General features: G+C 39.6%; 1 protein-coding gene across 1 annotated transcript; it reads right to left on the bottom strand.

The window, feature by feature from the left end:
- Positions 1 to 5950: 5950 nt before the first annotated feature.
- Positions 5951 to 17449, bottom strand: LOC121719443 (B-cell receptor CD22-like). The gene is made up of 12 exons (XM_042105084.1): positions 17366 to 17449; positions 14380 to 14482; positions 12238 to 12588; positions 11869 to 12117; positions 11467 to 11736; positions 10917 to 11204; positions 10552 to 10818; positions 10221 to 10311; positions 10040 to 10100; positions 8343 to 8581; positions 6782 to 6889; positions 5951 to 6727 (listed from the first exon to the last, which is right to left on the bottom strand). Exons 2-11 carry the CDS (start codon positions 14462 to 14464, stop codon positions 6802 to 6804), a joined length of 1989 nt encoding a protein of 662 aa, XP_041961018.1. The 5' UTR covers positions 14465 to 14482; positions 17366 to 17449; the 3' UTR covers positions 5951 to 6727; positions 6782 to 6801.
- Between the last annotated feature and the right edge of the window lie 1394 nt (positions 17450 to 18843).

Raw genomic sequence — 18843 nt, 5'->3', positions numbered from 1 at the left:
TGTTTTGCTGAAATTTGGTTTGCATGAAATTTGTATTCTATAATATCTTGTCTGTTATGGTTAGGGCTTCGTACTTGTAACCGTAGGGTTGCCGGTTCGAACCCCGACCAGTAGGAACGGTTGAAGTGCCCTTGTGCAAGCCACCTAATCCCCACTGTTGTTGCAGGCAGCTCACTGCGCCGGAATTAGTGTGTGCTTCACCTCACTGTGTGTTCACTGTGTGCTTAGTGTGTTTTACTAGTCTCTCCAGGGACCCAGATTTAATTCAGACCCATCCTCATTTCATGAGCCCACTCCCATCTCTCTCTCCCACTTTAAAGGCAAAAGCGTCCAGCATAATCTTTGAAACGTTGATTATATTTCCATCCACAAAGAAGTTTTATTTTCAATAAAAATGAGAGGTATGTCATTCATAACATAACATTCATAACATGTCAAAACATCTATAATCACTTCACATTGATGAAAAGAACATTTTACACATAGCAAGTGTATTGGAATTTATTTGCAAAAAGCTGCACCAAATGGCAAATCTGAGCAATGCAACCAATACATGTTATGTCTACTCACTATTATTGTATAACTGCATTACATGTTTACATGTCACACTGAATGGTTACTTGGGAAACTCGGAATAGTGCCAAAATCCCCCCAGAGGTAAACATATGTATTACATATTGTGTTGTATAGCATGTATTATAGCTGCAATTTCAAATGCAGTATCGAGGTGGAACACTGCAATACTCATGCACACCAGAAGGGGCATTATAGAACAGTCAGAAGGAAAGGCTCATTCCACAGAGAGCCAGATGCTACTTGGTCGAGAACATCAAGCAATTGACCTGTCACATTATTATTTAACTATTTTGCTGGTTTCTTGATGTCTTTACACTAATCTCATGCAAGTAAAATGAATAAGGTAAACAATTACACTAACTGAACAGGGAAGTTGATATCTTAATAAACAGTGTACTCTTTATTGACAAACAAATGATGTGGCTATATGTTGAAAACATTTTTTATTTTTAAACAACAATGAAGATTCACAGCTTTTTTTTTTATTGTCCTGTGCCATTCTCAACAATAACCTTTGCAGTTGATTCACAATTGTATGCTAGCTATAGTCTTACAGCAACATTTTCCAGAAAATGAATCAGATGGATGGTTCCCTGTCTTTTCAGAACACAATTTTTTTCATATATTTTCAAAAGTTTAAAACATTGGATTGCATGGTAAGTTCAAGTTACAATTCATGCCTGCACAATACATGAAAACACCAGTGGCTAGATGAAAAATTACCAACTCTCAAAGAGTTCCTATAAAGAGGAGTCTTATACTGTACAACTTAAAGCAGAAAACAATGACTATAAACGGCAATAAGATAATGACTTGACTCACTGACTATTTGTTTGTGTTTTAATTTCTGTAGGAAGGTGTGTGACATTGGGTTTGTCATGTATTCTCTCTCTCTCTCTCTCTCTCTCTCTCTCTCTCTCTCTCTCTCCCTCTGTGTGTGTGTGTGTGTGTGCATGTGTTTGTCTGTTTTGAAAGTGTACTTATTCATTACAAAGGCCTGCAGCCTGACAGTGATGAATCATCTAAGCATTTTGGTAGATCTCCTCTTCCTCGTTGTCAGGCTTGGGATTCTGCCCATCTGCATTTGGCTCATTGACGTTCACATAATCATCTTCATCCTACAAAAACAGACACAATTTTCCACTGTAACATGTAGCTTTTTACAACATTTACAAAAAGAACAACATTCTGTGTATGGGCAGTAACTATACTCACATCCATCTTTTCGGCTGATTCCATGGACTTCATAGATTTCTTACAAAAGTGGCTGAAATAAAAACAATAAAAATAATCATGTATAGAAAAGTCATCCCACATGTGGGATTTGTTTGTCCTTTTTTATTGTAATGCATAGATAAGTAATAATAGTGAATAAATGATTGCCACCTTATCTGGTAGATGACACAGATGAAGCCAACAGTTCCACACATGGCAGCCGCTCCAAACACAAAAAACCAAGATGGCGGTGTATTCTCCTGTGAGGAAAAAAGGCTTTAAAGACGAACCTCCCAGTGACTAGAAATACTTTTTACTCCAACTAACCTGATTACACAGGGGGTAATGAGAGACAAACACACACACACACACACACACACAGAGAGAGAGAGAGAGAGAGAGACACGCGCGCACACACACACACACAAATATTGCATACCTTCAGCAGTGATGGATGGTGAAGTCGAATTATTGGCTCCCATTGTATTCCTGGCCTCACAGTAGTACTGTCCTCCATCCTCAGATCTGATGTTAGTGATGCTGTACTGCTGTCCTGATCCTACTGGAGTGGACTCATCCACCTTAAACCAGGTGTAGCTCTGCGCTGGTGGGTTGGCATCACTGCTGCAGGTCAAAGTCACTGAAGTGCTGGGGAGTATTCTTCCAGAGAGCCTCACAAACACTAAGACGTCCGTTGGTGGATCTACCCAGACAATCGGAGACACAAAAAGTGTTGGGCTCTAACTTGAAACCACAATGCGCACCACAGACAGGTCTCAGTGCTGTGACAACCCCACAGAGAGAACAGGAGCCGATGCCAATACTGACTTATTGACTGACAATAGCTAAGAGCATCATTAATTGGGTTATTAGTTAAGTGATTAGTATTTTTTTTTTCAAAATTTCCCTCACGGGATCAAAAGAGTATATATACCAATACTAGATAGATAGATAGATTGATTGATAGGGATACAGACATAGTGAGATACAGACAGACAGATAGTCATTAGCCAACCTAGTGTCTGTATGTCTGAGGCATTTAGCTTTATGCTACTGTAGGTCTTGGGTACATTACTAGGACCTACTAGTGCTAATACTACTACTAGTTAGTTTGTTTTCATAAAATCAATCAGCAAGATTGTTCTAACCAAGTTGTGAGAGACAAGTCTCCAAGGATCATATATTAGATTACCCTGACAGACAATTCAACTCCCGGTTTACCCAGCCATTTCTGTGCCTCTTCACTGCTGGTGATCCTGCAGTAGTAACCAACAGCGCCTCCTGTGATCAGATTGGACAGGCTCAGCGTACACCTGTCAATCCACCTGAACTCTCCCTTGATAACGTGGTTCCTCGGAAAGATCAGGAGGTGGTTTTGTTGTTGTTGTTGTTGTTGTCCAGTAAGCTTTCTTGAACGTTAAACCACTTGGGTATGTGTTAGAACAGGCCATGTTGACAGTAGACCCTATTAAGCCACATAGTAGTTAACATCCCATTTGGAGGTTTCCACACCTGAAGCACAGACAACGTTGTATTAGGTACTCGCTTCAATTGGTCATGTGAAGACGAAATCAGGTATGCAGGAAATTATCTTATGTCAAGCATGCTTAATACCAATAGCAATATATGCGCTATTTTGAACATGACAGCAGTCAGCGGAATGACTTTCTTTGTCTCCCTTGCATATAACATGAATGAACTGACTGATTACTTTGAATTATTAGTGATGAGAGAATACAAGCTAGTTATTGTCTCCTGAGAGGCTGCGCACTGTGTATTAATGGACCCATTACAGATAGTTTCGGTGGGCAATTAATTTGAATTATGCGAGAATGTCTTGTTTTGACTGATGGCAGGGTGCCTTGCATCGTGTGTGCATTCAAATTAACAGGGTTTGCAAACGTGATCTCATGTTTGTTTAGTTTGTGTTTTGGACTATTTTATCCATTGCTAAACCTGCTAAATCCATTGCCAGCCTGGTGCCTTGCACTGGTTGTTCATTCAAAATAACATGGTTTGCAAACGTGATCTCATGTTTGTTTTAGACTACTTTATCCATTGCTACTAGCTGGTTCTCGATGGGTCATTAGCACTGCAGGCTGACAGATCAGGGGGGAGGGTTGATCTTAATGTCATGTAAATGAGGACCATTGTGTTCCCCTCCCATGGATTGAGGGAGAAAGTAGTCAAATTGAAAAGCCTGATTTCTCAGCTTGTAGCTTTGAGATGTGTATACTTTAAAATGGCTACAACTTATTCAAATATTATCAGATCTCCATGAGTGAGACATCATTGGATAGCTTTGAAACTACACTTTCAGAAAAGTGAATAACTGTGAATAACTCAAAATGTCTCTGGGGAGACATGTGTCTGGTTTTGCCATGCCTGGTCACATATTCAGATCAGACGGTGGGTTTTCTGTGATACAATCCCAGATGGGTAACCGTGGAAATACAGTATGCCATAACATTACATGCAGAGTTAGCAAAAAGAGCACTTAGTAAAGAGTGTCCCTTTTAGTACCGTTCCCCTATCTTATGGTTTTCACCAAAGTCATGGACGGTGATGACTGTTAACTTCCTACTAACACACGGATCCCCCGATTTACACACCTGTGAATTCCTGACTGTGCTGCCAGAGACGATGGTTGAGTTGGACATATTATTCTTCCTTCTTTGAAAAAAAAAAAAAAAAAACACTCAGGTAGAACATACGTGTCAGAGCTCTATCAGGCTTGAAAAATAGAGCAGCGCTTTCCTGAGTATTCGTAATAAATATGTGTTTGTTACTCACCGGGACATAAGAACAGCCAGGACCACGATGAGAACTGTGAGGAAAGCAACAACTCCTCCTGCTATCGCAGCCATACTTTGCCATCCTGAGCCTGAATTATAAACAAACACAATCCTGCATGAGACCATGAGTATTGAAACTAACTTTTTAGAAATGAAAACACATCAGACACACTGATACTATAAGGCTGATTTATTCAGTGGCACTAACAGAATAATTTGGTTCAAAACTTACCGTTTCAAAAGTTATTCAAGTCAGAATGAAGTCGCTCGATGCCCTACGGCCACAGCTATTGCTCTGTACGGTCCTGTTCACAAAGACGGACCACTAGTGCCAGAACGAGCTGTTAGTGAGCTTGTGGTTAACGCTGCATTAATATCTACACTGGTGGCCTTCACTGTACGTCCTCCGAGTCCTCCTCTCCTTTTTTATTGATAGTAATATTTATGCATCAACTTATAATTACTTTCATACATCATGGGCTCTTGTGAAAGAGTCATACGTAGTCACTTATCTATTCTCTATTCACAAGTGTTGTTCACAATAATCAATGCAATTTCTAGTATCAAATACGACCCACTTCCCCCACTCCACCCCACCCCCATTAAAGTGCCTTAATGCAGCTTTATGTCTCTGCAAAGATGCAACTTCCTGTATGGACTCTTCACAATACACAGAGGACGACCGAGCAGCCTTTATTTTAACACCTCCTTTATGTATGTGTTGTTGACAGGCATATTCAGGGTGTGAGCATCGGCAAAATAGATCTTGTGCAGCTGTAGATTCCTGGATGTGTTAGCTGCTAGCTGTAGCAATTCGAGTTAGGTAAACCTATTGTTTTTTTTTTGTTTTTTTTTGTACTGACAGTACTCAGTGACCTCGAGAAACAGAGATCTATGTGAAACCTTTACAGACTTCTCCTTTAAGGCTGGGAGATGGCTGTGCTCTCTGAATGAGTGTCACTGGTTGCACTGTTAAAGTCTAGCCACCAGGGGAAACTATTTTGATGTCTCAAGGGCTCCCTCTACAGGACCACTGTTTTCTGGTCGTGTCTCTGGTTGCTATGTGACACTTTGGCCACCAGGGGAAGCTTTTATGGTAGCAGTGAGCACAACACAGCTGGCAAATTTGTGGAGTCTCATGAATGGGCCCCAGAAAAGGACCATATGAGCACATCATCATCTCCAGGAAGGTCTGCATGACCCAGAGTGCTGTCAGGGTTTGCATGTGGACTGCTACCATGGCAGAGGTGAAGGATTGCATCTGTTTTCAAATGTGCTACAGAATTTTCCATGACTGCTACTTTGATGTAGTCAGCAAAGAGTCAACAAACAAACAAACACACAAACAACAACAAAACAGTCTTTAAAGAATCATTTTAGTCAAAACAATGACAAAATAACAGGTCACATAACTGACAAATGTCTCATTTGAAATAAATAAGGCTTATCAGTGAATACAGACAATTACAGTAACTTGTACAGTATGTATTGCAGTAAACGGTATATATGTCTCTCTCTTTGGCCTGTCACATTTTGGTGTAAATTATACACTCTGGTTGCAAGAAAAATAAATTTGCATGATCGCACACTTAAGTGATGCCACACTTAATAAATACAATTGTTACTGATAATAATACTGTAATAATAATAATAATAATAAAGGTTTCAAAATGAAGTTGAATGTGATGAAATGTCATGTTATACAGAAGAGATTCCTATTGAAGACTTTCGCAAATGTGCCAAGGTAAAAATTCACTTCTATATCGAAAACACAATAAAAACAAGCACATTAAATGAATCACACACTGATAGATGATTTTTTTTTTTTTTGCTTCGCATCTTAAATTGCCTTGGATTAAAGTCTCAGCTTAATGAATGACCATGTGTAAATGTTTTAGACAGATGAATAAATGACTAAATAAATTAATGGATGAATTGATGGACCCTTCACAGCTAAACCAGCAGGCTACAGTATTCCATCGTTCTTCATGAGAGAGTGCCCAAACCTCTAAGACTGATTGCAGACACCATCAGGTCATAATGTAATCTCTCTCTCTCTCTCTCTCTCTCTCTCTCTGTGTGTGTGTGTGTGCTGCATGTGTCTGCCTGTTTTGAAAGTGCACACAATCAGGTCATCGGTCGTCTCTCTCTCTCTCTCTCTCTCTCTCTCTCTGTGTGTGTGTGTGTCATCGGCCATCAGGTCATCGGTCACGCATTACTGCTGGTGAGCTGTACTCTGCCTGCAGGCCTTCTTCTTTCTGGGTTTGCTGACTGCACTGTAGACATCTGTATCTGCACCGGTACTGTGGACAATAGACATGCTTAGACATACATTCACTGAGGCAAAGGTCTGTAGAACACACACACACACACACACTCACAAATGAGTTATTTGATGTTAATTGAATTAAGACGTGTTTTTTTTTGCTTCATAAATAGATGTGAAATTTATGTAGACAAGTATAATTATGACCGCCGCGCAGCAAAAGGAGGGTAGGGCAGACACAGTTTTCTGTGAATATCTCGAGAACCGTAGGGTTTAGGAAGAACTTTTTTTTTTTGTATGTTGATCTCAAGGGGCCATGTCAACCCATTCCATAACCACTCATTTCATGTATAGCGCCACCTAGTTAAACACAAAAAAGTAAAAATGAGGTGTTGTAATCGCAGGTATCTGTGACCTAACATAGTCAAAACTGCACGAAAAGTGTAGGATCATTATGACACCCTCTGTATGCACGCCAAGTTTTGTGGAATTCCGTTCATGGGGGGCCACACAATAAATTAATTTATGTTACTATACACCAACTGGCCTGTAGGTGTCCGGAGACAGTTTTCTGTGAATATCTCGAGAACCGTAGAGCCTAGGAGGTCCACCTTTTTTATGTATGTTGGTCTTAAGGGGACATGTCAACCCATCCCATTACCACTTATTTCATGTATAGCGCCACCTAGTTAAAAAATAAAAAGCAAAAAAGTTTTCATCACAATATCTCTGGCTGACAAGGTCAAAACTGCACGAAATTGAAGTGTAGGATTATTATGAAACCCCCGAATGCATGCCAAGTTTTGTGTACTTTCGTTCACGAGGGGCCTTACAATAAAATAATTTATGTGTACATTTAGTCACGTACACCAACAAGGATTCCCGGGACACTGAATCCTTGTTGGTTAGAACTGTAGGGCCTAGGATGACCATTTTTTTCCGTATGTTTGCCTCCAGGGGTCATGTTAACCCATTTCATGTGCACACATGTGCACAAACAGATACACACGCACACACATACATTCACACAGTAGACATATGTACGCATGCATGCACAGGCACATACGCAGGCACACACACACACACACACATAACATAAACATGTACATGCACACAATTCAAGAATTTCTCAGAATTATGAACAGGCAAGATGGAGGTGGGGTTGTATAAAATGAATTTTACATGTGAAATCTTTGAACTAATCATGTTTTGGTACTTGTTGTCTAGCAGATACCAGTGAGAATTGAGTGTGGATAATGCAATTTAGTGAGACAGTTAGAATCCTATAGGCCTTTCAGCGTGATTTATTTTTGTGGAAAAAATGTGCTGGACTGGGCGGCGGTCATATTTTGTACCGCTCTGCAGTACATCTAGTTTTTTTGGCTTTTGTCTCATCCCATTGCATTCACCATTAGGCACCAGAGGGCATAAGTATGGTGTGAATGAAAGTGAATGTGTGCATTGCATTTGTAATGCCCCATTCTACTCACTGGGTGGCAGCAGTAGGTCTAGAGAAGTTGACTGCTGCGTACTGCACCTCCTCCCGCACCTGCTGTTGTGAGTGGAGTTTGGGCTCCTCGACAGTGGAGTAAACGGGCACCTCCTGTTCTCTGGAGCTCTTGAACTGAACGCTGGCGTACTGGACATCATCCTGATCACCTGAGTCCACACTCTGGCCAGGGTGAGAGGTCGCCGGGTTGACATTCACATAGTCGTTGTCAGCAGCATCCTGTGGAGGATGGCAGGAGAAATATATGACCAGGCATGGCAAAACCAGGCTCAAGTCGCAGAGACGCAAGTCGCGAAAAACGACTTTGAAGGTTTTTTTTTTCAAAATTAGTTATTTTCGCTTTTTTGCAGAATGTGCAAGTTGAAGTCCTAAAGAAGCAATTCCATGTTTCAGATAACCGCATTGGTTGCTTTAAAAGTGTATATTTTGTCTTTGAAAATGGTTAAGTTTCAGGAAGTAAACCAGCGTTTGAATTGGGCGTGACTATTAGTGCTCTTTTGTTTTGTCAGCCAATCAGCTCATCTGTATGCTAGAAGTAACCTCATGGCTACTTACTGAACCAGCATGCTGTTTGTTTACAATTGGAATGGAGATGGACAAAGCACAGCGGATTGCAGATGACCTGAATCTGATGATAAAGGCGACTTCATTACATTGGAGAACATCCCTAATCTAGAGCTGACCTTAGCCGAAGATAATTACAACGAGGAAGATCGTAAGATATCAGATGCTATTTCCACAGTTACATTTGATGGGGATAAAGTTTGTGTGTTAGAAACTTTATCCATTGCTACTAGCTAACATAGGCCTAATGTCGTTAGCTATTGGCACCATAGGCTACTAGCCAAAACCCATTACAGATAGTTTCGGTGGGCAATTAATTTGAATTATGCGAGAATGTCTTGTTTTGACTGATGGCAGGGTGCCTTGCATCGTGTGTGCATTCAAATTAACAGGGTTTGCAAACGTGATCTCATGTTTGTTTAGTTTGTGTTTTGGACTATTTTATCCATTGCTAAACCTGCTAAATCCATTGCCAGCCTGGTGCCTTGCACTGGTTGTTCATTCAAAATAACATGGTTTGCAAACGTGATCTCATGTTTGTTTTAGACTACTTTATCCATTGCTACTAGCTGGTTCTCGATGGGTCATTAGCACTGCAGGCTGACAGATCAGGGGGGAGGGTTGATCTTAATGTCATGTAAATGAGGACCATTGTGTTCCCCTCCCATGGATTGAGGGAGAAAGTAGTCAAATTGAAAAGCCTGATTTCTCAGCTTGTAGCTTTGAGATGTGTATACTTTAAAATGGCTACAACTTATTCAAATATTATCAGATCTCCATGAGTGAGACATCATTGGATAGCTTTGAAACTACACTTTCAGAAAAGTGAATAACTGTGAATAACTCAAAATGTCTCTGGGGAGACATGTGTCTGGTTTTGCCATGCCTGGTCACATATTCAGATCAGACGGTGGGTTTTCTGTGATACAATCCCAGATGGGTAACCGTGGAAATACAGTATGCCATAACATTACATGCAGAGTTAGCAAAAAGAGCACTTAGTAAAGAGTGTCCCTTTTAGTACCGTTCCCCTATCTTATGGTTTTCACCAAAGTCATGGACGGTGATGACTGTTAACTTCCTACTAACACACGGATCCCCCGATTTACACACCTGTGAATTCCTGACTGTGCTGCCAGAGACGATGGTTGAGTTGGACATATTATTCTTCCTTCTTTGAAAAAAAAAAAAAAAAAACACTCAGGTAGAACATACGTGTCAGAGCTCTATCAGGCTTGAAAAATAGAGCAGCGCTTTCCTGAGTATTCGTAATAAATATGTGTTTGTTACTCACCGGGACATAAGAACAGCCAGGACCACGATGAGAACTGTGAGGAAAGCAACAACTCCTCCTGCTATCGCAGCCATACTTTGCCATCCTGAGCCTGAATTATAAACAAACACAATCCTGCATGAGACCATGAGTATTGAAACTAACTTTTTAGAAATGAAAACACATCAGACACACTGATACTATAAGGCTGATTTATAATGATAAACAGCCTAGCATAACTCCATGGATATTAAATCCAAATATAAATAAATGACCAAAGATGCAGGAGAAGGTGAGTATCACATAAAGGATCTCTATTGGGACAAAGTTGTGAGGAATTAGTCATGTTTACCTGCCAGTGAGACCTTAAGAGCATTGGAATCCTCAGAGGCAATCCTATTTTTAGCCTTACAGTGGTAAAGTCCAGCAGTAGTGGTGTCCAGAGTGAAGGTGATGGTCTTTCCTGAGCTTACATTATCAGTTTTATCTCCAGTCTTCCTGTACCAGGTGTAGTTCTGAACTGGTGGGTTGGCATCACTGCTGCAGGTCAGAGTCACTGAAGTGCCCTCTTTTAGATCACCAGTGTGATTGTGGGACGCTGATGTCCCTTTAGGGGGGTCTGATTGAAGAAACAAATGTAACATTGAAAACAAAATATTTTCACCTACTATAAAACATACAGACTCCAATTAAATTTGCACTCTACACTTTACTTACAGAGAACATCCAGATGCATAATTGTAGAGTCAGAGTGTCCATGTTTGTTTTTAGCCTGACAGTAGTAATATCCAGTGTGTTCAGAGTGGGCTTTACTGATGCTGTAAACCTGCTGGGCTGATATTTTTGACATCGCTGATTCACTCACTTGTTCACTCTTCTCTTGTTTACACCAGGTGTAGATCTGAACTGGTGGGTTGGCATCACTGCTGCAGGTCAGATTCACTGAACTGCCCTCCACTATGTCACCAGAGGGACTGACTGATGCTGAGATGGTTCTGGGAGCATCTGTTAAAGAAGCAAACAAACCAACATTTAAACATCACATTTGTAAACAAACAACATGTACAACTCTATTACCACCCTAGAAGTCTACTGTAAATAACAATTGGTTTTCAATGCAGTAACATCGGTTAGAGTGAAGAGTAAATGTCTGACTGATCTCTCACTTTGTGACATTATTATTCTTAATGTTATTAATAATAATAATAATAATTATTATTATTATTATTTCAATATATTTATTGAAAAAATGGCATTTTGTACTCACACTGAACATCCAGGTGAACAGCTGTAGAATTACCAACACCATATTGATTCTTCACCACACAGTAGTAATGCCCACTGTGTTTAGAGCTGATACTTAAGAGGGAGTAAATCTGTTCTGATCCCACTGTAGATTTTGCAGTTCTGTGTGTCCTGTACCAGGTGTAGCTCTCCACTGGTGGGTTTGCATCACTGCTGCAGGTCAGAGTCACTGAACTGCCCTCATGTATCTCACCAGCAGGACTGAGAGAAACTGAGGTTTTCTTTGGGGGGTCTAAAGGCAAAATATTTGGCATAAGAGAACACAAAGGCCAGTTTTCCCATATACTTACAATATTCAGGGGAGTATGGTACTGATTTGTTTCAAATAGGCACTTTGGTTCAAACATTGTTTGTGTTTACTCACACATGACATTAAGCTTCACTTGTGGAGATGGATGGTATGCTTTGTCTTTCACTGAACAGGAATAGTGTCCCTCGTCCTCAATCTTGATGTTGTGGAGTATCAGATCGCTGTTGGTTTGTGTATCAAGTACATTCTTCCCAATCTTTTTCCACAGTATCTTGGAGCTTTGTGTCAGATTGCAGTGACTCTTACAGCGTAGTCTAACATCTTTCCCCTCAATCGCTGGTCCAGATGTATCAACAGCAAGGGCTGTATGTAACATTTAGTTTGGTGAGTTGAGGACATACAGTAGGAGTCAGATTACAATAAAAAAAATGCTTATTGGAATATGCTCAGTATCTCATATCTCACTTACTAATGTTTCTTTACCTTTGACAGTAAGGGTGACTTTAGTTGATTGCCATTTCTCCTTTTCTGTTGTTGTTTGAATCCTGGCATAATAGTCAGCTGTATCTGTGACTCTCACATCACTCAGCATCAATGTGCAGGTTTTCTTCATATCTGTTTCGTATTGCACTCGACCTGTATACGCTTGATTATTTAAGAGATCAGGTAATGGCACGCCCCTTTGGGCATTAATCCCCCAGTAGACTTTATTGACTATGAGATCAGGTTTATGCTGATGAGTGAAAGAGCAGGGCATCTCCACTGATGATCCAGTCACAGCACAGATACTGTAATGAGTCATAGTTACCACCCACGTCACCTGACCAGAAACACCTGAAATTCAAAGGCCCAAACAGTTATTCATGGATAAATAAATATATATATATAAGTTACATTTTCCAAACACTGTGCACAAACACTCATGCGATCACTATCACTCATCAGCTACACTCTGTACAAAAATACTTCTGTAGAAATAAGATAAAATGCACTGTGCTCTTCATAAGATATCTTCCCTGTATTTATTTTTATTTATCTATTTATTTATTTGGTAACGCTTTATATTAAGACACGCATATTCACTATTAACTAGCTGCTTACTAACATGTATGTTAGTAGCATACTAGCCATTTGTCATTATACGTCACTAATTAATACCTTATTCTGCAAGACCTTATTCTACCCTTACTTAAGAATTTCCCCTATGTAAGCTCCAAATTACCCCTTATTCATAGTTATTAAATAAGTTGTTCATATGAATTATGACCTAAATATGCATGGCTCAGCATGGGGCTTGTAAAGTGGTAGTACCACAAGAACAGTTATTCACACCTAATAATACTTATCAATGGTAATGATGGTCTATTCATATGGAACTAGACACAGAACCACAAGGGCTAATAGTGTACAAATAACTAATAATTAAGTCTTTGTAAGGCAAAATATGTGCCCTATTCTAAAGTTGGGTCTTAATTCACAATTAATTTGGCACTTATTAACCCCCATAAAACGTCCTAGTGCTTTAGCACCACCTAGTGTCTATGTATGCACGCCTATGTTCCCTATTCTAAAGTTGGGTCTTTGTTCACATTTAATTCACAATTAATTTGGCACTTATTAACCCCCATGTGTTATTAACCCCCATGTGTTATTAATCCCCATGTGTTATTAACCCCCATGTGTTATTAACCCCATGTGTTATTAATCCCCATGTGTTATTAACCCCCATGTGTTATTAACCCCATGTGTTATTAATCCCCATGTGTTATTAACCCCATGTGTTATTAACCCCCATGTGTTATTAACCCCATGTGTTATTAACCCCCATGTGTTATTAACCCCATGTGTTCCCTAAACTAAAGTTGCCTCCTATTCACATTTGTATTGCAGCGCACACAAGAAGCAGACAGCCAAGTTAGCACCAATACAAAAATCGATTTAGGATCCAACTTTGGAATATGGAACATATTCTGCATTGATGCATAATGCATACAGTAATGACTAACAAAAGGCTAGTATGCTACTAATATACATGTTAGTAAGCAGCTAATTAATGGTGAATATGTGTGTCTTAATATAAAGTGTTACCATTTATTTTAATTTTACAGTCTCACTGTCTTCTATTTCACTTCTGCATTGTGAGAGCAAGAGCACTACAATTATTTCAGAACAGGTCACTTTGCTCCATCGTGTAGAGTTGCTGTTGGTTGAAAGCATCAGTGATGTGTATGTAGTGCAGATGAAACTGTAGGTCAAATCAGCCATGTTGTGTTGTGTTGTGTTGTGAGGTTTGGCTGTGTTCTATTTTAGCTCATAGTGCACATGCATAGAGTAACCTCTCCCTAGCTCTATTAAAAGGAGCAAGAGAAAGACATTTTTATTATAGTGTAGAAATAGAGGAAGTAAGTGTCATTGCCCCCATTACTGAACATGCAAAAGTATCAAGTATTTTCATCACATCTTATATGAGCATGACTGCACACTAACTGTTTGAGGTGCACACTGAATACCTTGCGATTTCTGTCCAGTTTTGTATCACAACAACCAGATCAACGCTGGCCTGATCTTATCTAACATTCAAACAAATATGTTTAACAATGCATTTATCATTTAACAAATTATTACCTGGGGTTATGGTGAGACCAAGGATAAGCAGAAATAGGGCCAGAGATACAGAAGGCACCATTTCCACCATCACTGGTTCATTCATCCACTCAGTACAGTGGAACTGAAAGGAGAAAATGTCAGTTGTCATTCACTTTGTTTACAAATGAACTGTACTGTTATCGCTAAAACTCTTATTCTTTTTTATTCTTCCGACCAATTTCTGTGTTCAACTCAGCTTGAACCGTTAAACGTACAAACTTCGCCCAACCACCGTTGCGTATACTGTAGGTGTGCTACGTAATTTTTATTTTGACAACTCTATACTTTGTGAGATATTGGTAACACTTTACAGTATGGGTACATTAATTCTCACTTCATTCCTTTATATCTTATGAGTCATCAGGAATTCATGAGCTCATGCATGAACACATTTCAACTAAAGCAAATAGGTACAATCGGTACATCATTATGATTTATGATGTATTAAATGCTATTAAATTATATAAGTCTAGTTTAGGCTACACAAGACGGCATAAATGACCATTGAAGATCTCTACTGTTTAAAAGACACATAGGCATAATATTTTTGCCAACATTAATCTCAAACTCTGTTGTTTGTTTTCACCGGGCACCCTCGATAACCACAGTATAAACCATGCTTTGTCTACAGTCAGGATCAATGCAATTCAATTATATAAGACTAATTTAGGCTATGTGAGCCTACATAAATGACCACTAAATATTTCACCACTTGAAAAAAGTTAATTTATTCAGACATAACAGCCTACACAAATTCACTCATGCTCTATGATCCCTCAATACTCATCCTATGATGCAGAGTTTCTAACAGAAAAACACCAATAAATGCATGACTTCAGTAGTCTATCATCCAGTGAACAGTAAACTATTCATCGACACTCAATCAGTTATATTCTATAAATTAAACTAGGCTCTAAAATAAACTAGCATTGCCTGTTTGAACTGTTCAAGAGCACCATGCTGGTATGTCTTTGCCCTCGTCCATTAATTCAGTTTAACAGGACACCTTGGTGGCCATTATCCCTTACTTATTATGACCGCCGCGCAGCGAAGCGGCGGTCATATAGGTTTAGTCACGTTTTTTTTTTTTCCCCCGCATGTCCAAATTTCCGTCAAGGATTCCTGGGACACTGAAAGACCGGGGTACACGGAACTTGGTGGGCATGTAACCCCACATGGATAGCATGGAACCATCGTTTTTCGTTTTGATCTGTAGCCTCCCCGCTGGACTGGACCCCCGAAAGGAGGGTAGGGAAGACACAGTTTTCTGTGAATATCTCGAGAACCGTAGGGCCTAGGATGACCAATTTTTTTCCGTATGTTTGCCTCCAGGGGTCACACATGTGCACAAACAGATACACACACACACACACATACATTCACAGTAATCATACGTATGACTTGGGCTTGTATAAAATGAATTTTACATGTGAAATCTATGAACTAATCATGTTTTGGTACTTGTTGTTTAGCAGATACCAGTGAGAATTGAGTATGGATAATGCAATTTAGTGAGACAGTTAGAATCATATATGCCTTTCAGCGTGACTTATTTTTGTGGAAAAAATGTGCTGCACTGGGCGGCGGTCATATTTTGTACCGCTCTGCGGTACATCTAGTTTTAATTAATATGTCGGTCTGTTTATGACTTGTTTGTGAGTGGCTATTTTGTTTTGAATCTATGACCTTTCCCTCTGTTTTAACAAGAAAGGCATTTTTAAAGATAGGCACAAAAAAACGAATTTCCTCCTGTTCATCGCGCCCCACCTGACATGTCTCTATTCCCCACTAGTGGGGCCCACCCCACACTTTGAACTGCACTGTGTTATGCAAACGTAATCTTACATAACACATTCTGCAACAACATAATGCATTTAAAAATAAGCAATATAAATACATATTGCATAAATGCTGTACAATCAGTGCACATTGTGTGTGTGTGTGTGTGTGTGTGTGTGTGTATGTGGGGGGGTTGTTACTGTAAGTCAAATCCAGCAGGCTCTTTGAAGTCAATGTGGTTAATCTGTGGTTTCCACAGAGGCTGCACATTCTATTTGAGCACATGCGTACATTAGCCTTTTGTGTTACTCTATTTTTTGTATGACCTGGTGAAATACTTTTTTTTTCCGAGAAGTGCCAAAAAAGAGGAAGTCCCCTGTGCCCCCTGTTTCTAACGGTTAAGATGTGCAAATATCCAACTTGTCAAATAATCTCTTTTTTTATATCAATTTTTATAGACCTCTTCTTATACAATTGCTCTTGGGTTCGTTTTCAAAAAGCACATGGATTAGTATAGGCCCGATCTCATGTAGCTTGCAGTGCATATATATATATATATATATCAAACAGTCAACTTCAGACTTCAAAATACTTTGAGTTATGATGAGCAGACAGAGCGAGATAGAGAGAAAGTGCCTTCACACACTCCATTCAGACAAGTAAAGTGCATAGTGCATTTGTGTCATTAAGCGTGTCTTATTACCCTGAGTTATTATGCACATGCAGAGAGAGAGAGAGAGAGAGAGAGAGAGAGAGAGAGAGAGAGAGAGAGAGAGAGAGAGAAAGTGCTGTTTTCATCCTAGCTGGTTCACTCCTGGCTTCACACAATCAACAAATAAACATAGTGCATTGGTGTCATTAAGCGTGTCTTATTACCCTGAGTTATGGTGCGCATGACTAGCAGAGACAGAGAGAGAGAGAGAGAAAGTGCTCTTTTCATCCTAGCTAGTTCTCTCCTGCCTTCACACACTCCATTCAGACAAGTAAAGTGGAACGGAAAACAGAAATAAGTGTACAGTCTCAAGCAACAGCTGCTATTTGTCATTAAAGTGCCTGATCTGTATCAGTGAGCATGTGAATAGACATAACGGTAGCCCAGTGTATGCTTAGTTAACTAGCAAATGTGTTTGCTAAAATGCGTTCAAAAGTGGATAATTGACAAACAAGTAGAACAGACAGCTCTTACCGCGCGGGAAGCAATCTTCAATGTTGATCTAGTCTAACCAGACACACAAACTGGCTTGCATAAGCAAAGCATCTTGTGGTTGACCCGGAAAACAGGAAGACTCATCTGTGATGCTCTTGTTTCCCCTCCTCTTTTTTTCAAAGCTAATTTTCACTAGAAGTGAGCACACGCAGTGTCAATACCACACAAAAAGAGGCTCGAATGGGTACAGTATGTGTCACGGCTGCCAAAAAGGATAATAAAAATAATAAAATGTAGATTAAATACACTATAATAAACTAAAATTACATGATGATTAAAACATAGACATAAATAAATACCCCCCTTAAAAAAACTCACACATACACAAATACACACATATGTGAAAGAAACAGAAAGTTAACATACATACTCATAGGCATGACTAATTGTGTGGTTGACTCTGAGTGACCTCATGCAACTCTAGGAAATGGAAATCAGCTTGTCTTTAAACATTTGTTGGACTTGCAATAATGAAATACATCATATCTCATTATATTTGCAACTTTTTTGGCATTCTTATACTTCTTGTGGCTGCTAACAGACACTTTTTATCAACTGAGAGATAGACTGTGTGAGATGTGTGTGTGCATGCGCTTGTGTGTATGTATGTGTGTGTGCGCGCGTGCTTACACATATACTAATGTATCAAATAATTTGCATATGAGACAGAGATGGCTGTGTGGGTAGCGATCTTAAATGTTGGCCTAATCTAATCTAACCAAACTTGCCTAAATAAGCAAACATCTTGTTGAGAGAACAGAGAACAGGAAGACTCCTCTGTGATGCGCTCATACCCCTCCTCCTTTTTTTTCAAAGATAATTTTCAGTAGAAGTCACAGGCAGTGACATGACCACAATCAACACACAGACAGAGGCCACTATGGCACTCGCATACACGTCAGGGCTGTCAAAAAATATTAATTGTACAACTGTTTTAATACACTATAATAAACTGAAACAATTACATTATGATTTAAAAAACATCTAAATAAATACTACTCCCCCCACATCCAAAAATCATAAAAAACATACACATCACATACACATACAGTAAGTATGGGAGAGAGAAAGAGAGAGAGAGAGATACACATATGTGAGTTTATTTTTTATCTTTTTGGTTATATGTGCACAACCTTTATTTCTTCCTAGAAGAATGAAGATAGAAAAGGAGATTTTGGGGCATACATTGACAAGACTTTAATATAATTAATGAATGCCCTTCTTCAAAGGGGATTTCCAATCAGACCTCAGCACAGCTCAGCTCCACCCACGACTCTGCGCTTGGCACTTTCCTCCATCTTGCACATCTGGTCATGTGACAACACTCAGTCAGGAGCTGCTCGGAGCTTATCAACTATGTCAGCGGCCATCTCTGTGGTCTGCCGGTGATGGTGTCTGACACGTGCATTGGTGAGGGAGCAATAACTTGTGTGGTTGACACTGAGTGACCTCACGGA

The sequence above is a fragment of the Alosa sapidissima genome, chromosome 9 (assembly GCF_018492685.1).
Source record: "Alosa sapidissima isolate fAloSap1 chromosome 9, fAloSap1.pri, whole genome shotgun sequence".
Lineage (NCBI taxonomy): Eukaryota > Metazoa > Chordata > Actinopteri > Clupeiformes > Clupeidae > Alosa > Alosa sapidissima.
Note: the sequence above shows the minus strand (reverse complement) of the source record. Positions and strands in the feature narration are given on the sequence as shown.

Excerpts from the sequence above, each read along its gene's own strand:
- LOC121719443 (XM_042105084.1), bottom strand. The coding sequence starts at position 14,464 with ATGAATGAACCAGTGATGGTGGAAATGGTGCCTTCTGTATCTCTGGCC. Across the intron at positions 11,205-11,466 it reads TGTTCACCTGGATGTTCAGT|ATGCTCCCAGAACCATCTCA; the intron begins GTGAGTACAAAA and ends CTTCTTTAACAG. Across the intron at positions 6,890-8,342 it reads AGACCTACTGCTGCCACCCA|TACCGGTGCAGATACAGATG; the intron begins GTGAGTAGAATG and ends TATTGTCCACAG.